Source organism: Phalaenopsis equestris, unplaced genomic scaffold, assembly GCF_001263595.1.
Source record: "Phalaenopsis equestris unplaced genomic scaffold, ASM126359v1 Scaffold000291, whole genome shotgun sequence".
NCBI lineage: Eukaryota > Viridiplantae > Streptophyta > Magnoliopsida > Asparagales > Orchidaceae > Phalaenopsis > Phalaenopsis equestris.
The window spans coordinates 251813-278158 of record NW_018164733.1 but is presented as its reverse complement, the minus strand read 5'-3'; the positions used below and the strand labels follow the sequence as shown (position 1 = coordinate 278158).

The 26346-nt window shown below is 37.2% G+C and overlaps 1 protein-coding gene across 1 annotated transcript in view; it reads right to left on the bottom strand.

Moving 5' to 3' along the window:
• LOC110025158 (putative ATPase N2B) overlaps window positions 1-26346 on the bottom strand; it is a gene marked incomplete at its 3' end in the record, with an annotated part of 53474 nt that overhangs the window by 2224 nt on the left and 24904 nt on the right. The window contains 2 exon segments of the mRNA XM_020725459.1: window positions 1730-1840; window positions 7328-7585. Of these exon segments, the coding sequence (XP_020581118.1) occupies window positions 1730-1840; window positions 7328-7585 (369 nt within the window).

Sequence of the window (26346 nt, the reverse complement as noted above, 5' to 3'; positions counted from 1 at the left end):
TAAACAAGTGAGGCCAGCTAAATATTGTAACAGTAGGTAATATATGTATCCTAAATATTGCACGTCTTTTTTTGTGGACATTAAAGGTCTATGATGAGACATTTGATCTTATAAGTTCTTCTGAATGACTTGTATGTCGCTATTGGTTGGTGTCACATGTGAAATCCTAATGAAGGCAACAAAATTCCTCTCTTCTTTCCAGCGCTATGATTTTTTAGGTTCTTCTGGATGACATTTTTTTGGTGATATGCATATGTGACACACCAAGCTCGATATTACGTAGATTAAAGGCAACAAAGAACTCTTTTTTTATAAGTTTTGTTGTCGTATTGTAGTGACAAATTTGTTGGTTTATATACAGAGTTTTCTGATACCACAGCTGCATAAAACTTTAATTATTTACTTATGTCATCAATTTTTACTAGTATCTAAGGGTATGTGTTTTTCAGCCTTCAAGAAAGATGGGCTTGAGGATTTCCGGTACCTCCGGAAGATTGCAATGCTATTGCGGACTACAATCTTCCCTGCTTACTTGGTAGCAGCCCCATAGTTACGAGAGACAGTTTTTTACAGGTATTCAAGGAAAAATACATAAAACTATGACTATCTTAGGTGAGCAGACGGGCTGAAAGATTCCACCGCCGAGAGTGATCGAGCGTGAAAATTTTCTCTAGAGGACGACTTACACCTTACTAAACAGTGAATAGCATGACTATCAAAGTTAATTTAAAAATAATATTGTCATATTATTAATTGTTATTTTAATAATCATTTTCTTAATTTTGATAATCGTGTTATTCACTGTTTAGTGAAGTGTCTATCATTACTTTATAATGTTTTACACTGAATATTTGCTTTCAAGTACGAAGTGTACTAATATTAATAACTCTGTTGCAAACATCATTACAATACAAAGACATAATGATAATTTGTCCAGAAACACCTGCTTTCAAACTGCAAAAAACAAACATACAACAACTTATCCGCAGTAGTTTCTGCGCAGCAGCTTGTAGTTTCTGCGCTGCAGCTTCCTGCCACAGCTGTTACGCAACAACTTATTAATAAGTTGCAGCTGCCCCAAATAGACCCTTAGTCCTTAAAATGTTTCCCGAAGAAGCTTTGTAGAATAATTTTGACATCAGATGTGCTAATGATGTTTGAGATGCATCTTTAAAAGCAAAAAAGAGTGATAAAATGGGTAGAAGTGAACAAAGTTTCTCGCTTAATTTTACCAGCCAGCTAAAATCTGAATCTAAAAAAAATAGTGACCTTTGTTCAATTTCAAACTCACTATTTCAGTCTTTGGCCATGCAGTGCCTACTGCACGCTATTAGGACAAGAATTAACGGGCTAGCTCCTTGGCAACTGAACAAAACGTTGAAATTCCGTAGCAGCAAATCCAATTCTCTATTCAGCTAGAGTCCCGAAGATTTTTGTTTAATGCTAATGTGCAGAGGTTACAATTAATTTTGAAGAAATATGGAAAAAAGTAATATGTGTGATCTCAAAGGGAAGAATGTTCGATAGGCTACAAAATTGGAGTCAAAATTCTTGAGTGAATTTTAAAAACTCCAAAAGTGGGGGCACAAATAAATCTACATTCACTAGAAATACCAGTAGCCATTTTCTAATTTGCTTCCATAGATAGTCACCTGGAAAATAAAATCAATACATACCTGTGGGTATAGATAAAGATCACATGTAAGATTATCTTTTAAGTGACGCCCACCTGGTTCAAGTCTTCAGGAGCCCTATTACTGGTAGCAACAAGAATCGTCCCGCTACTTAGTAAGCTGCTTAGAATTCCAGATAATGCCACTATTGCAAAAACATCAACAGTCTGTAAAGAACGACAGAATATGAAATGTATAAGGTTTAAATAATTAGTAAGTGACGTATTGTGGAGAATTTTATTAATGTTTATGGTTTGCCAAATCTATAAAACCGTCAGAGAGCAAGAAGTGGAGAGAGTAAATACATTGTGGAAAATTAGTGAAACCTTGCAAATATAGAGAAAAAATAAAACAGAAGAAGAAAATTAACACATAAGAACACCAGAATTTCATACAGAAAATGACCTAAGGGTAGGCCATCAAATGTCTCCTCAAAATGTAAGAGGCTTGTAGACAAGTGTGTAAAGATATTGAAAGATTTTTCTATGAAAATATTATTCCAGTTAATATAAAAACATTTCCATCTTGTGTCAACATGATCGATTCTACAGGTTATTATAGTCAAATGCCTTGATCCTCTATTTATACATGAGTTGAGGACTTGTATACTGAAAAAAAACAAAATAGTATTGAGGAGTCATCGAAGAGTGGTAAAGAGAACTTATTTTAATTTATATATTTTTACTTTGATATCTTATCTAAATTTGAAATTTGTATGATACTTCCTACTTCATAATTTTATGTTAGAATATTAATGTCACTTCTTATTTAACACTTCGATGTTAGAATAATAATATGCCACTTTTTATTTTACACGTTGAAGTTAGAATGATATTTTTTACTTGGCGTATTTTTTTATAGTTACACTCACATAATTAGAAAAATGCCTTAATACACAATTTCACAGTTTTAAACCTTCATTACAATTCTTGTATTAAACAAAATGTGTGGACAAACATATTTGTGGCACTTGAAACAAATACATGATGAATTTCAATGCGGGAGGGTTCACCCAAAACCTTTTAATGCAAGCAAAAAAACTGCACTGCTTTGGACGTAGAAGTTTTCTGCAGTGTTGCAGGCCATGATCCGCAGCTATCACGATTGCGGGATTAAAGGCCGGACCACAAGTTTCCTTTTATTTTTTCTTATTCCAATTTCAATACATTTCTTTCTTAGTTTCTTCTTTTCTGTTTTTTTTCCTATTTTCGTATTTTCTAATCAGATTAATTTATATTAGGAGACTTATATAGGTTGCATTGTGGCTGTTTGGAGTTTCAGTTTTTAAGTATATAAAGTTTGAATAACTTTTCTCTGATTTCTGCCACAATTTTAAACCTTCATTACAATTCTTGAATTAAACAAAATAGGTGGTCAAACATATTCGTGGCACTTCAAATGAATACATGATGAATTCCAAAACGGAAGGGTTCACCCAAATCTTTTTAATGCAAGTAAAAATACTGCTCAAACAAGTGGGTGATTTCTATTACCGAGCATGGTGCACTGAAAGAGGCAGAGAGTGAATACCTCGAGGAGAATAGCAAGCACTAGCCATTAGTAGATGATGGGAAGATGCTTGTGGTTCAACAAGCCCTTCAAACCGAGCCTAAAGAGATCAGCAGTGGTTCAGGCATACATCTTTCGTACCTGTTGCACTATAAAGAGGAAGGTGTGTACTCATTATAAATGGAGGGGCAATTGTGAAAATGTGATATTTATACATATGATGGATAAATTGAGTCTCACTACACAGAAACATTCTCAGTTGTACACACTAACTTGTTTGAAGTAGAGAAATGAGATTCATATAAGCAAGAGATGCATTGTGGAGTTTTTAGTTGGAGATAATCTATAGAATCAATATTGATGTGATGCCATCCATACGGATGCATGTCATATTTTTTTTGGGACAATTGTGGCAGTACGATAGAGATAAACTTCATGATGGTCATAAAAAAATGAACACATTTAACAATGACTGGAAACATATTGTGCTACTACCTTTAAAAGAGTCAGCAGGATGAGTAATCAAACAAAAGTAGGATTCATTGTGCCTTGTGCTACATTATTACATGCTACGAGAGACATGTTAGTGGGACTAACCTCAGTGATGCTAGAAGGTAGTGATACAAAGGAACCAATACCTGAGACAGTGCACCCACTACTGGAAAAGTTTTAGGATGTTCTGAAGGACATTAAGTCGCCTGAATTGCCACTGTTACAAAAGATTCGACATGCCATAGATCTCAGTGCTCCCCAAACGACCAATTTATTAAATGCGACCAGCAAGTATGAAGAGCTACAAAACTAGGTTGAGGATCTGATGGCCTGAGGACTAGTTAGTGAGAGCACCAATCAATGTGTTGTGCCAACTTTGATCGTGACCAAAAAAGGATGGATGCGGCGCACGTGTATATATTGCAGGTTTCTGAACCAAATTAAAAATCAATTACATATTTCTTATTTCGATATTGGATGATTTGTTTGATCAGTTACGCAGAACTAGTGACTTCTTCAAGATTGATTTGCACAGTGGCTAGCACTAGATCAGGATAACACCAGGGGATGAGTGGAAGATGACCGTTAAGACACGAGATGGGTTGTTTGATTGGGCCATCTGCAAGTTGGCTTGTCCAATGCCCAAATAATTTCATGCGGCTGATGAACCAAGTTATTTGAATTTTCATTAAAAAATTGATGTTGTGTATTTTGATGAAATTAAAGTGTTTAACAGTTCAGAAGAGCACTTACAACATTTGCAACATGTTTTGAAGTTCTTCGGGCATAGTAGATCACCCAAAGAAGTGTCATTTTCTTATACCACAAACGTGTTTTTTCGGATACATTATTTGCTATTGAGATGAACCCAACGAACATTGATGTTATTGTGGTCTGGCTCAGAGTCATTTAGTTAGGTATTCCAACTCCATGGTTTGACTTACTTTTTACAAGAGGTTTATTAGAAATTTCAGCTCAATCGAGGCACCTTTGATGGATCTTCTCAAGTACGATAAATTTACTTAGACATTGATGAGGCTAACTTTGATACTTCGAAGAGATGTGTGACACAAGCCCCAATTTTAGCACTCCAAGATTTCAATCAAGTGTTTGAAGTAGAGATTAAATCATCAAGTGGGGAAATTAGAGCTGCGTTAAGACAAGAAGGACACCCTATTGCTGCCTTCGGTGAAAATTTACTTGAATCCAAGAGAAATTATTCTACCAACAAAGAAATTTTATGCTATTGTGAGATCGCTCAGTCATTAAAGTCATTATTTACTAGCAAATGAATTTACTCTCTACACTAACCATGAGGCCATGAAGTTCATAATATTCAGAGTAAGCTGAGGAGAAGACAGGCCTCATGGCTGAAATTTCTCTCTTCATTTGATTTTGTGCTCAAACATAAGGCAATGAATCAAAACAAAGTAGCTGATGTACTGAGTGGTCACCAAAAATTAATTACTACAATGTTGTCCAAGGTAGTTGGGTTTGCACGAGGAGGGGAACTCGGGTCGAAGCCGCACGAAGAAGGGAGTTCGGTCGTGAGAAATGAAGCTCGGCTAGGGTTTGCGCGAGCTCGATCAGGCCGAAGAAGACGAACCGGAATGAAGAGGGTTCGGGCAGGCCGCATGAAGAATAAACGAGGCGGAGCAGGCGCGGGTGCGTGAGTCGCGAACAGGAGAAGGCAGGAACGAGACAGGCGTGTTGCCTCTCGTGTGCATGAATTTAGGGATTTAGGAAATTTAAGCGGAAAAGAAAATTTTTTTTTAAATTAATTAATATTGAAAATCCCTGAATTTGAGCGCTATTTAATTTCGTTCGGAGTCATATCAAAATTAGTGTCCTTTCCGGCTAAAGTCGACGTTTCGGACGTGCCGGTGCAGTCTGTTTTGTCATTTGGGGTTATTCGGGTAACCTCGTCGACGATCAGGTCAAAAAAACGTATCAAATTCAGTTTTCTTAAAAATTTGAGTCTGCGATCGATCGTTCAAAATTTTATTTAAGCTTTCGACAAATAACTGCGTGGACGATGCGAATGTGGTAATCGAACGTGTAGACTGTCAGAATCATGAATTTTGTGCGCGCTAATGTGCAAATTGTGCAAAAGACAATCCTAGAGCTTAATGGTCCTGTAGGGACTCTTTTTCGGTTTCCTCATATTGGTTTCAATCTCTAAGTGTTAGAGGCCGATACCACATATGCAAAACTCCAAAAGAGTGAAGAAGCAGGTTGAATTTCTAAATGATGCGGGTCTCATTTCTAAAGCTCTAAGATAAGAACCCTAAGGCTATACCCAAAACCCTAAGAAGAAAACTAGACCTCACTAAAAATGAGGTCAACATGTACGAGTAGAACCCTCTTACCACTTATGTCAAGAAAGTTCAAGTCAAGCATATATTCAGACCCTACATGAGCAAGTCAAGAAAGAAATTGCTAAGCACAATACCAAGTATCAGAAACATGTTAATAAGTCCAGAAAGGCTATGGTTTTCAAGGAAGGCGACATGATATGGATCAGGTTTAACGATATACTGATTTCCTACAAGTTCATTCGGGAAGCTCAAGCCTAAAGTTAATGGCTTGTTTAAGATTGCGAAGAAGATTAATGACAAAGCCTGCAAAATTAACATACCAGAATATGAAAATATTTCTGCTACTTTTAATATCGTCAACTTGCCATTGTACTACAAGGACCCGGGTGTTTTCAGAGATGAGGGCAAAAGCCTCTCCTACCAACGGAGAGTGACGAGGGATGCAGGAAGATGAGGGATGTGGAAGTTTCCCGTGGTGCTGCAAGCTGCGATTCACGGCTCTTGCAGCTGTGGGAATGAGACTGAACCACAAGTTTCCTTTTTTTTATTTATTACAATTTCAGCATGCGTCTTTCTTTATTTCTTCCTTTTTTTTTAGTTCTTTCCTATTTTTCCATTGTTTAATTAAGTTAATTTATATTAATAGACTTTCATATATGTTGCATTGTGGCAGTATGGAGTTTTAGTTTTAAATTTTATGGACTTTGAAAGACTTTCTTTGATTTCAGCTCTCCACAGAGTTGTAGCACATTCCCTTTGCAAGTGGTGTGCCTATAGCTTGCCTAGGAACTAGAGGTTGACCACCCTCGCCTTTCGCACCTCTCTGTTTCACCGCTTAGCTGCTGTTTTCAGTAGGACAGCCATCGAAATCACTGCGCCCAGCTTGTTACAGCAGAAAATTGTCGTTTTCCGCTTCCAGTTACGATCTTTGTCCATCAAATACTTGTCATTTGAGAGAAGAGACCGGCCATGTGGACAAGAAATGGAAACACAAGCCTCCATTGTATCAACTTGTATTATCTACAAGAAGCTAACCATAAATGTCCATCTTGAGATTGGAATCACGCAATGCATCATTTATGCATGCCGCACTTATCCACATTAGTGATAAAACCTCAAAATTAGCATTCCCAATCAACAACTTCTATGCTGGTATAGTTAAGATTCGAAAAGGCTTCGTTCACTGATTCAAATATAATATTTTGTAGACTAATTAAAAATAGGCATTATTTATTTCCTCTTATTCCTTTTTATATGATACGTGATCTAATTATAAAACAATACTTGCAAACAAGACAAGTGTAACACGCCAAGTAATATAAGTCGCTGGAGCACCTGAATCTCATCAAAGCAAAGAATGCTGGCCCCGCTTTTAGCTGATTGCCCGTCAACAAGAAACTTATCAGCTACAGCAGAAAGTATATGCTTCTCCCGAGTCACTAGCTTGTATCTTTCTTCTCCAATTAACCATTCCTTTACTCTTGAATCAAATGGAAGGCTATGTATCCAGTTAAAGATACTGGGCTGTGGAAATTTGTCCTCAACCTTGTTCCTCCATGCATTATGCATATGCTCATGTATCTCAAGCATTGCCTACAAAAATAGTAGGACAATTACATAAATCATACAATGTCATCAACATTATCGTTTTGTTGGGGGTTAATATAACAATGTCATGACAATAAGAAATGCAAACATTGATTGACAGTTTCTTAAGATAGAAAAAACCTTCAAATATTTTATGAATTTAATATAAGGACAAGTGCGATTATATATGTAGGCACAAGGCTAGTTGCCTGGAACAGCACAACTTCCGCAATAAATCACATCCAAACAAAAGACTGGTGAATACTCAGTTTAAAAAAATATCATAGGCAGAATTCAAACATGTGATCACAATCCATAACCAAAAACCATACTGCTTAAGCTAGAGCTATTCAATTGATTAATTAATGTTCTAGACAAAACATTCAAAAATATAATTGTTTTGGAATGTCAACAGCCTTCCGTGGTTGTGTTTATTTTCTTAGTTGACATCTTCTTTTTCTGGTATCTCTTATATAAAAATGATAGCACATGAACAATTTAAGATTTTTTAATGAGCGAGAAGGTTATGCTTAGTTACCAATACAAGATAGAATTAAATATCAGTTTTCCTTTTGATTTTTGACAATTAAAGAGAGTTAAAATATTGTTGGACCTCCTGTCTTACCCAAAACCTAGCCTAATCAAGTTAAATGGCGACAAATAGATAATGGATGCAACATCTCTTCAAACTAACTCAATGAGCATCAATTGAAACAAAAAAAAAAAAACAAATAAAAAAAGCAGATGAATGTTGTTCAAATCACAAAACGGATTGCACCAACTAGTCTGAAATGTCCAAATTATATACGAATGATATCTGAATTGTCCAGTTCAATGCACGAGAAAAAGGTCAAAAAAACTTAGAAAAATGCCCGTCACCTCTTTCACAAAACAAATCGTGTTTGCGCATCAGCTGGGAAAAGGCACCTTGCATCACCAAATTGTCACACGGTAAAATATTTGGACAAAAGTCGTGACGTGTAAGTCAGACTTGATATGCTTCGCACAAATCAAAATCACTAAATTGCACAAATCAAATTAAATTCATAAATGGTTTGCTAACGGATCCATAATGTCAGCAGCAGCTGGAAGGAGCACCTATGTTTCCTAACAACCACACAAAAGACAAACACAAAAAACATATGCCCGCATACGAGGCAATTATACATAATTTGAGACTCACAATGAATAACTAACTTTGCGTGGAAAAATGATACTTAATAAAGAATTATTATTAATTTAAGTCAAAATAAATTTAAATCAAATTAATTAGACTAAATGTTTATTTAATATGACAATAATTGTAAGAAGAAAAAAAGCAAGAGCAAAAAAAATTTGGTGCATTCAACCACCTCACAAAGTTTGTCGTTGCCCTCACATGCACAAAGTTAAAAATGTAAAGCCATTGCATCCAAATGCCTAAGTACCCACCGGGTCTTTTTTTATGCAATTGGGATGGCTGGCTTTTAAGATAAGTGGAGGGGAAAGAGCTGGACAATAAGTCATTGCAATAGAAGCGGGTCCCTAATGCAGGGGGAAGCGGTTGGGGATAGCCGACGGCTAAGGAAAGTGGAGGAGATGGAATAGGAAAGATAAAAGGGGAGATACAATCACCACCTCAGAGTAGGATACAACCAGAGCACTACCACCTCCTCAGATACAGCCCTACAACAAAGAAAATGATTCTACACAGAAAATCTAAAATCAACTCACAGCAAAAACTAAACCCTAAACCCAGAAAACACTAATTTAAAGACTCTCACTGACAAAAAAAGAAAAAGAAAAAGCTCTCATAAGGAAATCATAGAAAAAAAGGAGGAAAAAGGGATTGGCGGCAATGCCACCCTTCTCAATATGCCGCTCGATCGAGCGAGAGGTGTGACGGGGAGGGAGATGCGAAAGGAAAGGTAGCCTGGGTCGTATCAAATCTCTCAGTACTTCTGAAGCTTGGACTGAGTCCCTTGGACCGGTGCCCCATGCCAACCGGTTCAGTCGGCTAGCCCACCCGCGTCCGTAGCTAGAAGGGGGAAAGCTCCACGTCACAAGGTAAGTGGTAAATCCCATAATTCAAGTCCAATCCTTCATGTTTCTAAAATTGGAGTGAATGGGATATCCTTGTGATAAGCTTATGTCGGATGAGCATAAAATGATAACATAATTAATTTTATATTTACATAATTCCTTCAAAGTCCCTTTTTAAAAAATCATTTCGAAAAAACTTGGCATGGAATTACAAACTTTGTCAAAACAGCTAAGTTTTGGAATCCTCAAATATCAAGAATTTCAATAATATTATTTATTTTCTCCCTTAAGCTATATGATCTAAAGAGATGGAATAGAAGCTTTTCAGAAGCTTTGAATTCTTGGAGAGAGAAGAATGAAGAACAAAAAAGATGGAAGAACTAAGCACACAACGTAAGTTGGAGAAGGATGTTGAGCATCATTGATATTTTCCCTAAAATCCCTTCCCAATATTTCTCTAAAATAACCCCTTGTCTTCCACCCCGATTGGTCCACGCCAGCTTGTTTACCTCTTGCTAGCTATTCTTACTTTTCTTAACTGATTTTGCCTCGTTGATCCAAGAGATCATTTTTGCCGCACCACCAATCTAGGGCTATTTTATTATAATTAAATTCTATAACTAAATTTTGAACTTCTAAAATTAGTACATTTTGTAATTGATATTCTCCTGGATAAGTATAAATTCAGCACAAACGATAAAATAAAACACTCAAACCAATTCTTTCCAAATTGTCATGGTATTAGAACCTAATGTAATAACTAAATTTTAAAATAATAATAATAATAATAAATAAAATAAAATAAAATTGAATAGGCTCGTGGGTTAACCGTCGCTGCCATTAAGCTTAAGATTTGAGAGGACTGTTTTTCATTCAATAGTCTATCTTCACTTCAGAAACGGAATGAAAGGGAAAGCGAGAAAAGAATCGGAGAAGGAAGGAAAGTTCCCGGCCTGCCTCTGAGAGAAGAAGATAAGGAGGAAGCCAGAGGAGGAGGAATGTTCGAGCGAATTTTTTTTGTTGTGCAATACTTAAAGCACCCGATCAGCCTCATTTCTTCTTATTCGAGCGACAACGCGAGAGCTGCTATGCCTCGACTCTAGACAGGAAGGAGGAGACTTCGATGTTGGGCTCACGAAGAGGAAGAGGAAGACGAAAAGACCGCGGTGTTGTCTGTGTCGAGTCATGTGATGCTATGTGCATCGAGTTGTGCGAAGGAGAAGAGGGTAGCAACATTGTTTGCATTAGGGAGAAGAGGAAAGAAATCGAGGAAAGACAGCAAATCACTGAGTTGTGATGGGTGAGTCACGACCAAAGGTGAAGAGAAAGGCGAGTCGAGATTTCTGTCATGTTCGCGTGCATATAGAGGAAGAGGCGGAAGTGTGTGCTCTGATGGGGAGAGTCGAAACCGAAGGAAGAAGAGGAGAGAGCTCAAGCTCGCGCAATCGAGCAGAGACTGAAGGCAGGATAAAAAAGCAGAGATCGAGTCTTTGTGTGGGAGAGGACAGCTGGTTGAAGACTTAGGGTCTGTTTAGGGCAGCTGCAACTCATCCAACTTATCCAGCTTATTCTGATAAGTTGTCTATCCTGATAAGCTGTCTATCTTGATAAGCTGTTGATCAGCAGCTGATCCGAATAAACTTTCTGACTGTTTGGTTTGGGTGTTTGAAAAACAACTGATTCTGGATAAATAATCATTCTGCCCCTGTTTTTGAAGCTGTTTAACTGTTTGGTTTGTGTTTTGAGAACAGCTGATTTACATATTTTTTTAAGTAAATAAACAATCTGACACACAGAAGTTGTAATTTTCTCAACAAAACTGCAATGTCTACAAATTAAATATTTTAGAACCAATTAAACCTTTTCATAAAAGTACAAAAAAGATATACACCTCACCTAATAGTGAGTATCATGAAACCTAAAAAAAAAAAGAAAGAACGAGTTAAAATTACAAGTAAGAAAATGACAATATTCATTTTAAAATGTAGAAGCATGTCACGAGGAACGTTGCCCAGATGTGACACGGTAGAACCCAGAGCAACCTTGTCCGGTTGGGAAACATTTGAACCACAAGCGACGTTCTCAAGTTGTGATACCATCGAGCCCCAAGCGACGTTATCCGATTGGGATAACGTAGAATGGGACGTACTTTCTGTCTACCTGAAGAACTTCCAGTCCTCCAGTTCAAGTGGCCACCGCGACACTTGTAGAACTGTCACCCGCAGCTGTGTTGTTGACGTGACGTGAGTAATAAGAACAACAGTCCACAACGGCATAGTACTCGCTCGGACTTTCCAGAAAACATGTAGCTCATCTTACTATAACTATTTAAGAGAGAACAAACCAGTTAGAAAATTATTAATAAAAAAAAACACAATTTGTAAAAAAGATTAATAAAAAAATATCCAATTCAATTTTTGATATAAGAATATAAATGGAAGATTTATATACATGCTAATCAATTTATATATATTTACATATCTAACACCAAATCATTTCTAAAAAAAGATTATGTTCAATTGAATCATACCAAGACAAAGAAAATATTTCCAGATAGACAAATAAGATTGCGCCATATCATTTGTTTTCCAAAATTGCCTTGGCCTGTTGATAATTTTGCAGTGCGAGCCTCTGTAGCGTCCTTAACATTTTCTAGAAAATGTATTTGTAATTTGCGCAACTCATTCATATGTTCCAACTCCCAAATTCTAAAACCAATGTTATTCTTAACATTAAACTCATTTAGTTCTGGAAGTGACCTTAATTTCCCAATTCCACAATTCCAGGTACACTAAAAAAAATAAGATTGGGGACAATCGCATGTGACGCAGATTAGAAAGACTACACGCATAGCCAGGCAAGAAATCATCACAGCAAGATCCCCAAACCACCTTTTATTTGGTCAAGAAAATGAAAGATCATCTCCCAAAAAAAATAAAAGGCTACAGTATAAAATCAGTTAAAACTAAAGTGATAGGTCATAAAGTAAGATAGCAAGAAGTGAAAGTGGCCCCTTTCCAATTACCGTTGTAATTGTAACTGCCATCCATTAACGCACCATTCTTTGCCAATCAGTTAGCAAGGGAGTTCCCCTCTATAGAGAGGAAGCACCAAATCGCATGCATACCACCAATCATAGCCAAAATCCATCTCAGCAAACAAATTAAGTTGCGTGAGGGAGTTTTTCTAATTTCAAATACAAAACTAACTCAGTATAGTCTAATTCAATATGTATGCAATGCCACTTAAAAGAGAAAGCAATTCTAATAGCCAGCCACATAGCCCACAATTCAGCTTCGGCAGGAGAGGGAGCACATACGGGAGCAGCACAATAACAAAGGCAATTACCATCTCCATTTCTGAACACCCCACCAGCAACAACAACTCGTGGAAATGTAGTCCCTCACCTGCTCATTAAAGAAACTCAAACTGGCATAATAAGATAAATTATAACCACAATATACTTTGTTAATGTAATCCAAGGCATTAGCAGCCACCCCCATATCCATACCAACTCATACTGATGCTTGGCCTTGTTTCTGGACATCCAAAGGAGCCAGAACACAATATATGGGAACATATTAAAAAAATGCTTAGATTTCTTTGTCCAGTAATTAAGACAACCCTCCAAATTATGTCAACTCAGATTAGCATCAATGAAAATGGGCATTTAAAAACAAATGTTTTGCATCTTCATCTGTTTTACGGAGAATACATTGAAAAGGAAGCCTTCAATCCCTTAGTTTTGAAATATCATCCAAGGGTATTAGCTGATTATACAGCCTCCACAAAAAAAAATGACAAGAGGGAGAGATGGATTTACCTGAATAGCCTTACCCCAAGTATTCATTCCCCATGAGTGAAGATTAAGATATATAGCTTTAAATATTGAATGGTAGAAAGAGAGATTTGTAACCATGCTATCTTTTCTATACACATCTAATGGATCTTGGAAATTGTAATTGCACACTCTTCCCTCATGGTCTCCCTAAAGAATTTTCGACAATTTCCTAAATTCCAATAGATGAAATTTCCTAATTGCACACTCTTCCCTCATGGTCTCCCTAAAGAATTTTCGACAATTTCCTAAATTCCAATAGATTGTGAATCCCATTCATTTTAGCTCAAGATAAAGTATAAACTAGCTGTGAATCCCACTCATTGGCATCACTAATATTGACAATTAACATCAGGTTTAGAAATATGCACACCATTTTATGCAAAGGTAAGGTGATATATGTGTAAAAGTTAAAGATCAGTTGCCATATATGAAAAAAATAAGAAAAATATGAAAAAATATGAAAAAAGTCAAAGAAAGAAAAGAAAAGGAGTATCAAACATTCACTAATTGATATATGTTTTTGGAGATAGAGCAATTGGTAGCACCCTTACAAATAATACTGAAATCTTCTTAGTACAATAGAAATAAACTTAACATAAAGTTTCTAAAAGCATTATGATGGGTTCATTCATGATTGACTAATGTCGTCCACTATTTGCTCTCTCTCAAAGCTGTCATCTCTGATGCACTTTCACCCTCTCGAGCGTGTGCATCTTGTGGATCCATTTCTAGTTGTGGTATGGTACGTCCCACATAGAATTCGAATGCTTCAGGTGGGATCTGAAGCAAATCAACTTCTGCGACGGTGAATTCTATATCTGATCCGGAGCGGTGTCGTCGAACGAAATTGTGTAATGTCATAGTAGTCACTACTATTTGCACTCGCTTTGGAAATGGGTAAGTTGGTATATCACGTAATATAACATACTTCTTCCAGACTCCGAAGGCTCTTTCGATCATACTGCGCAAGGAGTGTCTTTTGTTGAATAATTCATTTTTGCCTCATTCTACCCCACTTGATCATTCAAAATCAGGTAAGTGGTACTTCGTATCTGAATAAGACTTGAGATGCCCTTTTTGTAAGGGATATCCGGTGTCGACCAAGTAGCACTTACCTGTTCAATTACGGTAATTAGCAATCGGAATAAAATACCAAACATAGTTGCTATAGATAATGACCTGGAGGTAGGTACGGGAAACCTTGTTTTCGATTACTGGTAGGAAACTTGAAAACACGGCTATCGTGCACGCTCTCTTCCTATCCAGCCATCACAAAGGTAATACACATGTTGAAATCACACACAGTCATAACATTTTGTGTGGGGAAGCCACGTTGTTCCATATAGGTCATCTTCCCTGTACCAGATAGGTGTGCATTGACGTGCGTGCGTTCCATCAATAGCTTCAATAATAACCCTTTAGCATTTCACAATTATATCAATTTCATGTACGAATGTTATGCTAAAGACATACCTTGAAGAACGACATGTATGATGGTTATTTGCAATATGTGTGGGAACGGGCTGGAATGTTAGATCCGCTGGCTTAACTATCTTTCACGGCGAACTCACCAGAGCATTTAAACCGACTGAGATACACCTGTTGATGATTTCCGATGAATGTTGAAATCGCTTCATAGCTCCTCTAATGGATTCATTATGGGATAAGATGTATAGGGTTATTACCAATACTTTTCTTGTCATCGTTCTTGTTAAGTCGTGCAACCTATGGAAGTTCCACAGTTCATTAAGCAGGTCGAGAAATATCTCTTTCATCATATGAAATACATAGAACGTAGAAAGGTACATAAACATATCACGGCATAATAGAATATAAGACAGTATTGTACCACCATGAAAAAAGATAAAGTGTCTAGGACATAAATATTACAAACATCTATAGGAATTAAAATACATAATATCTTAAGCAGTTAATCGTCCATGAAAGAGCGTAGGTATGCGAGTCGGAATTTCAGCTGCAACTTAAAAAAAAAACCGTCTTCGGGTTGGGTCACTCCTAGCAACTTCACATAGTTTACATAGGTTTTTGTTTGTGTCTTAACACCAGGATATGTATTAAGGAGCTGGAGACAATTCCACAATTAAGCTGTCATGTGAGGGAACAGACCTAACTTTGCAGGTTTCAACCAGTGTCTCAATTGTGCCTTTGATGAATGCGACTCATTTTTTTTGTCCACCCTGTGAGGCTTTGACACGCTTGTGGATTAAACATCTGTGTCGACTGAGTTGGGACCTTCTCCTGACTCACCTATTTGCACGTCTTTCGTCTCCTGTGGTAAGCCGACAAACCTCTGTTCATTTGGGGTGAAAGCATGAGCTCATATTGCGACAACCCCAGTGAACATGTCATCCAGCTTCTACTCCAAAACTGGATCGATGTCACTAAATTTGAATTTTTGGGTTGTCGGCACTGCTTGTAATAGATTAAATAATATATTAGTGAAATCATTTCATTCTAAAAATTTATGCAAGATGAAATAATCTTCGATATTTATTTACCGCTTAACTTCTCAGCCCACCAGTCCTTTGGTGCATCAATTGTCCGCTTCACTGGAACTCAACCTAATTTTATTAATCCTCTTTTGAGTTCTTTTCATATTTTTCAATCTTTTTTTAATTGATCGCATTTGTTTTTGAGTTTCATCCGATCGTAATCCCTTCTAGTAAGTTTCTTAACTTTAATCATAAGATTTTGCCACCATTCTTTATTAAAATAGGTGGCGGGCCTATTTCCCACCGCGACCTCCCTCAGCTAGAGATCACAAAATATAATAGTGACATAGCAAATGCCGCAACCAATGAGAATGAAATAAATAACACATTCTCCAAAACATAACCGAATGGTAGATGCCAGAAAAGTAAACTAAAAAGTGTGAAAGGTAGATGCCAGAAAAGTAAATTAAAAAGTGTGAAAGGATGGAGAAACTACGGGTGATAAAATAAAACCTTTCCAAAACCCCTTCTCCTATCATATACCCCAAGAGCAAAATTATGAGAAAGAGCTCCTTGAAATAGCATAGGCTCCAACCACAAGCCAATATATGAATTGTTTTCTACCATAGATAAACAACAGTGTAAAGATACATAAAAGTGTATATTCCACCAACTAAGATATACTTGAGGAAAAAGATCCCAATGCATCTAGGAGTTGCTAAATCCGACCAAAATCCCTATAACCCCTTTATAGAGCACTATGTAAAGAGAAGTTACAATAGAACCAAACTCGTAAAGTATCCCAAAGAATGATCAATATTTATGAAAAGAGCATTAGCAGAGAAGTAGCCAAAGTATGGGCTATCAAATAGACGTTATCTCTATCTATCAAAACTTATAACCAGTTGGAACCGCATAAACTCTGGAGATGACTCCAAAAAGACAACCAAAACCTCAAGATAATAGCCAAACTACTAAACCCTTGTGACGAAAATCATGTTACCCACCCAAAAACACCAAAATCTGTTACCATTGCACTAAACCATAGGTAATAGCAAAGAAGTTAATAGTGAAAAATGGCAACTCTCTATAAGTTAAAAATTGCAACATTTGCCGAAAATTTGCAAATCCCGAAGAAGGAAGAGATATACCTATGAATGTCAAAGAGAATGGAGCGGAAATGCCGAAGAAGAGGAGGACCGGAAATGGCGAAGAGAAGGAGCGCCTAGGGTTTGGGAGATGCGAACGAGAAAGGTAAGGAGATGCGAAGAAATAGTGGGGAGGGTCACAGGAGTAATACAAACGAAAAAGCGAACGAAAAAGCGGCCCGCGGGAGTCATCCCGCTGGCAGCGTGTTAAACAAATTCAAAACGTCGTTTTTTAATAAGCTGGAGAAAAGCGCAATCCAAACGGTACGACGGTGTTTTTAAAACGTCGTCCGCATTTATAAACTGTCTCAAACGGGCCCTTAAGGTAAGGTTGAGATTTTTTATTAAATAAACTAAAAATAGGTTATATATAATTATGAGTGTGAAATTAATTAATTAATTAATGTATTAATATACAATCACTTGAAACATACATTAAGAGTTGGTTGTGCGTGAAATTGGGCTTTATGTGTGAACGGTAAGAGCTAAATCATCTAGTTATTTAATGTTTAATGATATAAATTACTTAAAATTGAAATTATTGCCTTACTCACTAAATGCTAAAAACATGTTTAGTTTAATGAGACATTAAAAGTAAAATATTAGAGGCTGAATCAATTAAAGTTATAAAAGCAAAAAAAGAAAATTTTGTGAAACAAGCAAATCAAAATCTTAAGGTAAGAAATTACATAATTGTTTATGTGTTATTTTAATTGTATGTCATTAGATATATTAAGTGTTTCTTTTAGGAATAGGATTCTTCTCAAATGATTTGCATATTTAATTAATATAGGTGGTTGTCCAAAGAAACTTAGTGAAGGAGAAGTATTTCAGAAATCTCTTGTAAGCTAAGCTAAGTAATTATTTTTTTATATGTATTAAATTTGAAGTTTATTAATTAAAGAATTTCTTTACAATTATTTTATGATTGTATGCATGTTATAGCTTAAGAACTAAAGAAAATGAAGTGAAAAAGAGAATGAATGTTTAGTATTTTTAAAAGAAGGTAATATAAAGGAAATGAAATGATAAGTAAATAATTAAGTCATACAGGATTATCCTCAATATACACGTGCACATTAAAAAAAATGATAAAAATGTATCTTTGGTTACAATTTGAGGATACCTTCGAATACAATTTTGAGGGTGTTCGGACACATTTGTTAGGATTGCTTATAATATGATGACAATCTTGTGATGACTATTAAAAAAATTAAATTAGTAAATATTTAAAGTGAAATGGGAAAGAATAATTTTAAAATTTTAAAGAAATAAATTGCATTTTCTTTTGGTCGTTCATGCATAACATAACATATAAATTTAATACATATTAGATTATAATTATCACACTAACTTATACTTACAGTTGCAATTAATGTTTTCTTTCCGAAGAAGAAAAATTTTATGTTGATATGATTGTAGGAGAGACCTGGTTTACAAGAAGAGGAATAGGGGTGTAAACAAACCGAACATGAACGAACAGAGCTCTTGTTCGAGTTCGGTTCGTTTGAAATTATGTGGGTTTAAAATAGGCTCGTTTGAAATTGTTAGTGAAGTTATTGTTCGTATTCAGTTTGATTTGTTTGAAATATGTTTGAAATGTTTGAAATGTTCGAATTGTTCGCATTATTCAAATTGTTTGAATTGTTCGAGATCTTACAAATTTATTTGTATTGTTTGAATTGTTCAAAATCTTTCAAAAGCTTAAACCTATATGAAATTAATGCTTAAACCTGCATGAATCACAGCACAAATGCAAAATAATTGAAGCACAACTCGCAATAAAACCATAATATCATATATCATCCATAAAAAATTCAGATCTAGAGACAATATGCGAGATTTCACTCCCAAAAACTATGTTTAACTCAAAGAAACAAAATAAATCTAAACGAAATATAAGAAAACTTAAGCTAAGAGACTAACCTAAAGATAAATACGAAATTATAGAATTTAATATAAGCAAAGAGGCAAACCTGAAGATCAGATTATAATTTAAATGATTTAAATTTTAAAATATGACAAATTTTTAGAATATATAATTATTTTTAAAATATGATAATTTTTTTATATATAATTATTTAAAATTATTTTATATTTCAAACAATAACGATTCGAACACTATCAAACAAATGACTGTTCGTTTTTGGTTCGTTTATAAACCGAACGAAAAAAAATTTGTTTGTGTTCGTCACGTTTGCTTATCGAACAAATTGAACACAAGCTCCCCGACGAGCCGAACACAAACAGTTCACGAACAATGAGCTTTTTTGACAGCCCTAAAGAGGACCACTGCTACTAGGAAGTTTTATAATGATAGTTTTTCTTTATTGTTTCTTTCAAATATTGTTATATTGTTTAGCACTGACTTGAGATGTTGTCTTTGGATGTTATTATTTATGGATGCTTTAGATTTTATTACACTTTTAGTGTCTTTTTTACATGTATTGGAAGTTTTTAAAATGTGGATAGTTAGATGTTAATACCATCCGACCGTAATTTTTGCCTACGTTAATTTTAAGGACAAGGCCGGATCATGACACTTGAGGCTTTTTTCCTAGCATTTTCATAAGTTATATCCTTCATCATTGTGTTCCTTATAACTTGCAAGACTTCATTGCAACAATTCTCTTTCTTCCTCCTAATTCTCTCATATGCACGGTTCATTACTGCAGCTTTATTTTTATTCTTCTTTATTCATACAGCCAACTATGAACACAAATTTTCTTCCCATTGACCACAAAAACAACCATGTTTCTTTGACCATATGTTCATTTAGAATCAAAACAAGTAACAAAAATACAATGGGAGAATTGCAAAATATCCATTAAACTTGTTTGAATGGAAAGAATAAGCTCAAGTTGTCACAGTTGGCTCGCACCTTCTAGAAGTGAATACGAATATTGGGTTATTTACTTGGAAACTAAAAATGGCTTTAGATTGAATTGTTTCAATCATTTTAAATCAATATTAATTGGTTCAATTCATTTTACAATAAACTCAAAGGGAAAAATAAATTTAATATAATCTAATATCAACTCTCTAGTACAGGCACCTCATGGTACATAATGTATAGTCTAATTTGTTAGATTTAATTTTAACCATTTTTCCATATCCCAAACAAAGACCAATTGTTCAATATTAAAACTAAATAATAATTAAACAATTTAGTTTCTCTGATTTGGCTACATTTTGTCTCATACAGTGCGAGAACAATGATCTTCATATGATTTTCATTAATAATGAGAAGGAAATTGATTGATTTCATCATGAGATATGATTAAGTGGGTATTTAGAAATGTGAGAAAGGTTTAATAAATTTTGACATGTGTTTGACCCTCCTAGAGGACTAGTACGAGATCCACACCATTTAGAAAATTCGATCCAACTCGTCACTCCTTCGAAGTCTTGTATGGGCGGTCCCGAATACTTGACATTTTTGCTGAGTTGGTTAGAACCGACATAGGAGACTCAAATTCTCCTAACACCGCATTTTTGCGTACGCATCGCACCACGCACGATTTTGACTTAATTTCACCAGCTCGCCCGCGAACTCGTCCGGATGACCCTGAATGACGAAACAGACCACACAAATGCGCTCGGGACGTCGACTTTAGCTAGGAAAGACACATATATCAATATGATTCCGCTCGTGAGCAATTAACACGAAAATCAATGCACGCTTTTTTTAATTAGCGGAGCGTAGGCCCGGGCTTAACCCAGGTTCAACTTGAAAGCAATTCAGGCTGGACTCGGGCTGAACAAAAGTTAAACAATTTTGAATTTCAAATTTTCGAATTTCAAATGAGTCATTTAATTTCACCCTAATTAAATTCATTTGGAAGTTATTACCAGCCAAATAAGACTCCTCTGCGTATGGAAAACATTTAATCCCCCGCCAATTGCTTCATGTAACGGCTCCCTTGGCTATACAATTCGGCCCCGATCCTATTCTAAAGAGAACACTCGCCTTCTTCCTGGCCTCCTCTGCTCGATTCGACCTCCCTTGCTCACTTCTCCGCTCGCGCACGCTCCTCTACAAGATTCGGCTCTCCCACTCGCCTCACCCACTCTGCGAACCGAGACTGCTCGATCTCGCTCCCTATTGCCTCCTCGCCACTGAGATCCTCACCCGTGTGGTCGCCCCCTCCCGCGAGCTCTTGCTCCTCGCGCAGAAGCCCTTGCCTTCCTCTGCTTCGTTCAGTTCTCCCCTACCGAAGCCCTAAACCGCACCGGTCTCCCTCTCTTCCTTGCCCCCCCCCTTCCCCCTTTGCTCGGTCGATGCCCTAGCCAGCGCTTTGCCTCCTCGCCACTGAGATCCTCACCCGTGTGGTCGCCCCCTCCCGCGAGCTCTTGCTCCTCGCGCAGAAGCCCTTGCCTTCCTCTGCTTCGTTCAGTTCTCCCCTACCGAAGCCCTAAACCGCACCGGTCTCCCTCTCTTCCTTGCCCCCCCCCTTCCCCCTTTGCTCGGTCGAGGCCCTAGCCAGCGCTTCTCCTCCTCGCTAGCCGAAACTCTTCCTCACCGAAAAAACAACTCTAGCCGAAACTACTGCTCCTTCCCCTTTCTGCTACAGCCCTCTTGCGCACCAAAACCTGTTCCCTTTCTTCCTCATTTCCTCCACTACACGAAATCCCTATACAGTAACTTGGTAACTTTGAGCCTCACTTCATTTGGTGTCCAAGCCTCCCACCTTACTACTCTAAATCTGTGAGCATCGAGCCTCTAACTTATTTCAGTCTAAGGAGATGTTATAAGGGAGGTAAGCTTTACTATTCTATCATAAGATTTCCAATTTCATCTGTTTGGGTGAAACGTGAGAATCAAATTTCTATGCTCAAGTGAAATGTGAGATTCAGGCTTCTCCATATTAATGGCTTTCCTCGTTTTAGCTATATTAAAAAGGGAGGTTTTGTAGCATACAGGAATTGCATGATGCGCAAGCAGAAATTTCTGTTACCAAAGTGCTTAGTGAATAATTAGGTATTTGATTAGTGGTGAAGGCATTATCATGGCATATACACTCTTGACTCTGTTACAGCCGAGTTTTCTTTTTATTTTCCTATTGAATTGCTAAAAGATGAGGTTATGAACTTTGAAACGTCATGGATCATTCTATATTCTAGATTAAATGCTCTAAAAGCCTAATTTTTTTATGTTCATGTATAGAGTCAGAAGTTTCTTATACACTTAGCCATCCAAAATCTGACACCTCCATCTATTTTCATTTAATAAAACCTGAATTTTCTTTCTCTTTACATATTTAAAATCTAAAACTCACACGGTTCGACTTGATGCAAATCGGAAATGTACTTGGCTTGGCTTTATTTGAAATTTAGAAGATTTGGATGGATATCATATCATTCCTATGTATTTACATATTCAACAACTAAACTTCATTATCTGTTTACATGAATACCACTCTATCTATGCATAGACAAATATATTGGTACGTTCTTCGACATGATATAAAATTTCAGCGGTGATAATCTGAAAAGTAAAGTTTAGGGGTTGGATATGTAGATACGTGTGAATTAAGTGGCGTGCATGCAAACCTTCCCAATAGTTTCATATACTTCAATGCCAATCAAGAGAATGCTCGAATTTTATTCGGGAAACATGTGAGATTGGAAATGTTTCGGAATGGCATTAATGTTGTTTCGAGCCTCATAAACTAGCGACGTTGGAAGGATAAAATGCTGTTTTGTTTGCTCTGTATTTCTACTGTTTGGAAGAGCTGTTTGGAAGTGTTGTGAGAGCTGTAGGAGAGCTGAAAAAACTGCTATTTGGTTCTAGGGAGTGTTGTTTGGTGCTAGGGACTGCTGTTTGGAAGCTTAGAACTGCTGTTTGTTGTTAGGGATTGTTGTTTGGAAGCTTAGAACTGTTGTTTGGTGCTAGGGAGTGCTGTTTGGAATCATAGAACTGCTGTTTGGAAGCTTAAAACTGCTGTTTGGTGCTAGGGAGTGCTGTTTGGAAGCTAAGAACTGTTGTTTGGTGCTAGGGAGTGAGCCTTAGGAGGTCTTAGGATCACCGGTGGGAGTTCCTAGCTGCTGTCCGGAGTCGTAGGAAGCCTTAGAATCACCATCGGGAGTTCCTAATTGCTGTACGGAGTTTTAGGAAGCCTTAGGATCACCTGTTTGGAGTTTTTGGTTGTTGTTACGACTTGCTTTGCCGCTTTTTAGACTAGAATTACAATTACTTCTTTTTTCTGCAATTTATTTGAATTCCGTGCAAATTACATTATGTCTTGTGAGCTAAACACGCAGCAGGGACAGCAGCAACAGATACGCAAGTACATTTTATTTATTGTTATTTTATCACTATAATTTACTCTTGTTTTGATGTATCATGCATGCCTGGTTGAGACAACATTTTCAAAAAAAAAAATAATTTTCAAAAATTAAACAACATTTTCAAAAAAAAAAAAAAACATAACACGTACTTTTGAATTTATGGGAATCCCTCTGATGAGGTAACCTACTATTGCTAACGAGATCTCCCCAGTTTAAATGCTCTTAACAACTCATTTAAACTAAGTAAATTAAAAAAAAATAGCAGTACCGGAATAAGGGAACCGTGGGATCCTAACCGGTGTCGCTCTAATCAATTTTAACCCCTCATAATGCTTGAATGACAACAAAACCAAAACCTGAAACACACCTGGTAAAATATTTTGAACCTTAGACTTTAGGACTGCTCTTCGATGAGGAACTCGGAGCCAGCTTTGTGGGCAGCACGGCAAGAAGCTTAGATCGAGCAATAAGAGGATCATCAACACCAAACCTTCCTAGTCTAAATAACAACACATAGGACTTCGAGGTAGCTCGCACAGCACGACGTAAATACTCACACCCTCTTTAGTCTCATGTACAATCATGTTGTGCAGTGTAAATCCTAACTCGCCTTAGGTTCCAAGGTTGTCGTGTGGCACTACGTAAACCCACCTATCTCTACGGGCTATTTGCATAATTGAATATTATGCAAATGTAAGTCCTAAATAATAAAATTGACGATATCAAACAAATGAATAAAATCGACTCCAAAATGCAGCCACACAGCAGGATAGTTTGGGAAGTCACTGAGGGTTCTCCTCATGATCCGTGACGTCCCCTACCTTTCCCTTCCTTTGGACTCCTGAAAATAATAATTTCTATTTGAGCCACCTCCACTTGTTTTTCCACGTCCTACCGTGAAAACCTAAACCTTGAAATATTGAAGATTAGTACATCTGATTATTATTGAGAGTTTTCTCAAGTGACCCCAGTCCTTCGGGATGTAATTAACTATAGGTGCTTGTCTCTGTAGAGAACTTGAAATCCAGATAAAATAAACTATATTTAATCTTTGTATTAGATAGAAAAACTTGTCGGTCACACATAAAAGGTTCGCAGACCAAACAAATGTCACAAATTTCTTAGTTTGCAGGATTGGATCTATCGCAGGGGAAATACACTCATCTTTCGAAAATGTGTAGTATTCAAGGTATCAGACACGATTATGAGACTATTGGTGAATGAAATCAGTTAGGTTCATTTTTCAAAAAATTAAAATACATTACTTTCAAAATAAAAAATATATACCTCTCATATTAAATTAAATTTAAAAATTATTTTCAATTTACAAAATCAAAAAAAGTTGACCGACAAGACTGCATAAAAACTAACTATCGTCCAAAGACTTGTTGATACCGGAGTTAACCCAAACAACAATAGAAAAGCAAAATATTACAACTGCAAAGCTAATCAGGCAGTTACAACTCACAAACTGAAAGGGAAATGCAACAACAGAAACAAACAAACACAAATAAAGTGTATTCCAAGAGCGATAGAGGTGAGTTGGAATGGGTAGGTTGGGGCGTTGGAAGGTGGCAGATTCAGCAAGTAAGGTTTCTAGAAAGTGGATGAGTTGGGGTAAGGTTTGTTAGGGGCTGGAACAACAATAAAGCGGCTTGGGGGATGTATTTTGGTGGCTGGAATGGCGAAGACAACACAGGGAATGATTGGGGCAGCAACTAGGTAGTGGCAAGAGGTGGTAAGGACGGTTGGAAAAGCTGGTGGTGACCGGAAATGGCAAGGGAGAGGGTTGGACAGTAGGTCGGTAGCGACGGAGAGTGGTAGGGGTGGTTGGAATGATTGCGACAGCTAGGTTGGCGAATTTTAGAAGGTGGCAGCAACTGGGAAGGGAGAGGGTGCAGATTCTGAAAGTGGCAGCGTGTTGAAAGGGGAGGCTTGCTGGCGGGGAATGCTAGGAAAAGGCAGGCACATCAACTCCTTGTTGTCCTGGATGGCAGCAACAAGCACAAAATCAGCAGGCGGCAGCTAGAATTTATAAAACTGCTGAAAGAAACAGTGAGGAAGGTTGTTCCAGGTAGCTGCAGCAGGGACAAAGCGGTCGAGAGCGATGTAGGGGAGGATAAAGAAGATATCCACCACCTCATATTATAGCCCTCGAAGAGAGAAGCGTACGCCTACGATTGTCCTTAACAAAATCGTTCCAAAAAAGCATCCTTCCAAACCCTACCACAGAACATATATAGGAAGGAATAAAAAGGAATAAGGGATTCAAGAAAAGGGACTGTTTCGGACGGTCTCCCACGATTGAGAATTTTGTGGTATTGTAGCAGCTAAAATACTGCAGAATTTTTCTGTACAAGAAGCTCCCGCGTCAATTTCCCAAAATTGGGGGAGCTTCGATCTCAATCGTCGAAGCTTTTGTCTCCTCATGGTATGGTGTCAAATCGACCATGTTCAAGGTGACGAAAATGTTGTAATCTCTCGGTAAGTCAATCATGTTGGCATTGACATTCCAAAGCACATCTTGATAGAATATGTATTCATCATGTTTTGGCACAATCATAACTAAAATTATACATGGATGAGTATTTTCACGAACCAAATCTCAAATCATTAAATCTGTAATTGGCTTCTTCCACTCGTCTTACTCTTCCGAACGTATCTAATGAACAAATATATAAGAAGGAATCAACTCTAAGACTAAGGGCCCGTTTGGGGCAGCTTATTTAGGTGCGACGGCGTTTTGAAAACGCAAACGCCGCCGCTGTGTTTGGATCAGCGTTCGGGCGGCTTAACTATATCGCACTGCGTCCCGCTTCGAGTAATTCTTTAAGGTCTTCGACGCGGCTCTCGACCCGTGTCCCAGTGTTCGACCGTAAGATTTGCCCTAGATACCCATGAGCTCCCTCGCGCTCTCCCTCCCTGGCCGGTGCCTGCGATCGAATTTCTTCTTACCCTAGAAGAGATCGGCCCGGATTCCTTTCGATTTTTCTATCTGATCGTAAGGTATGT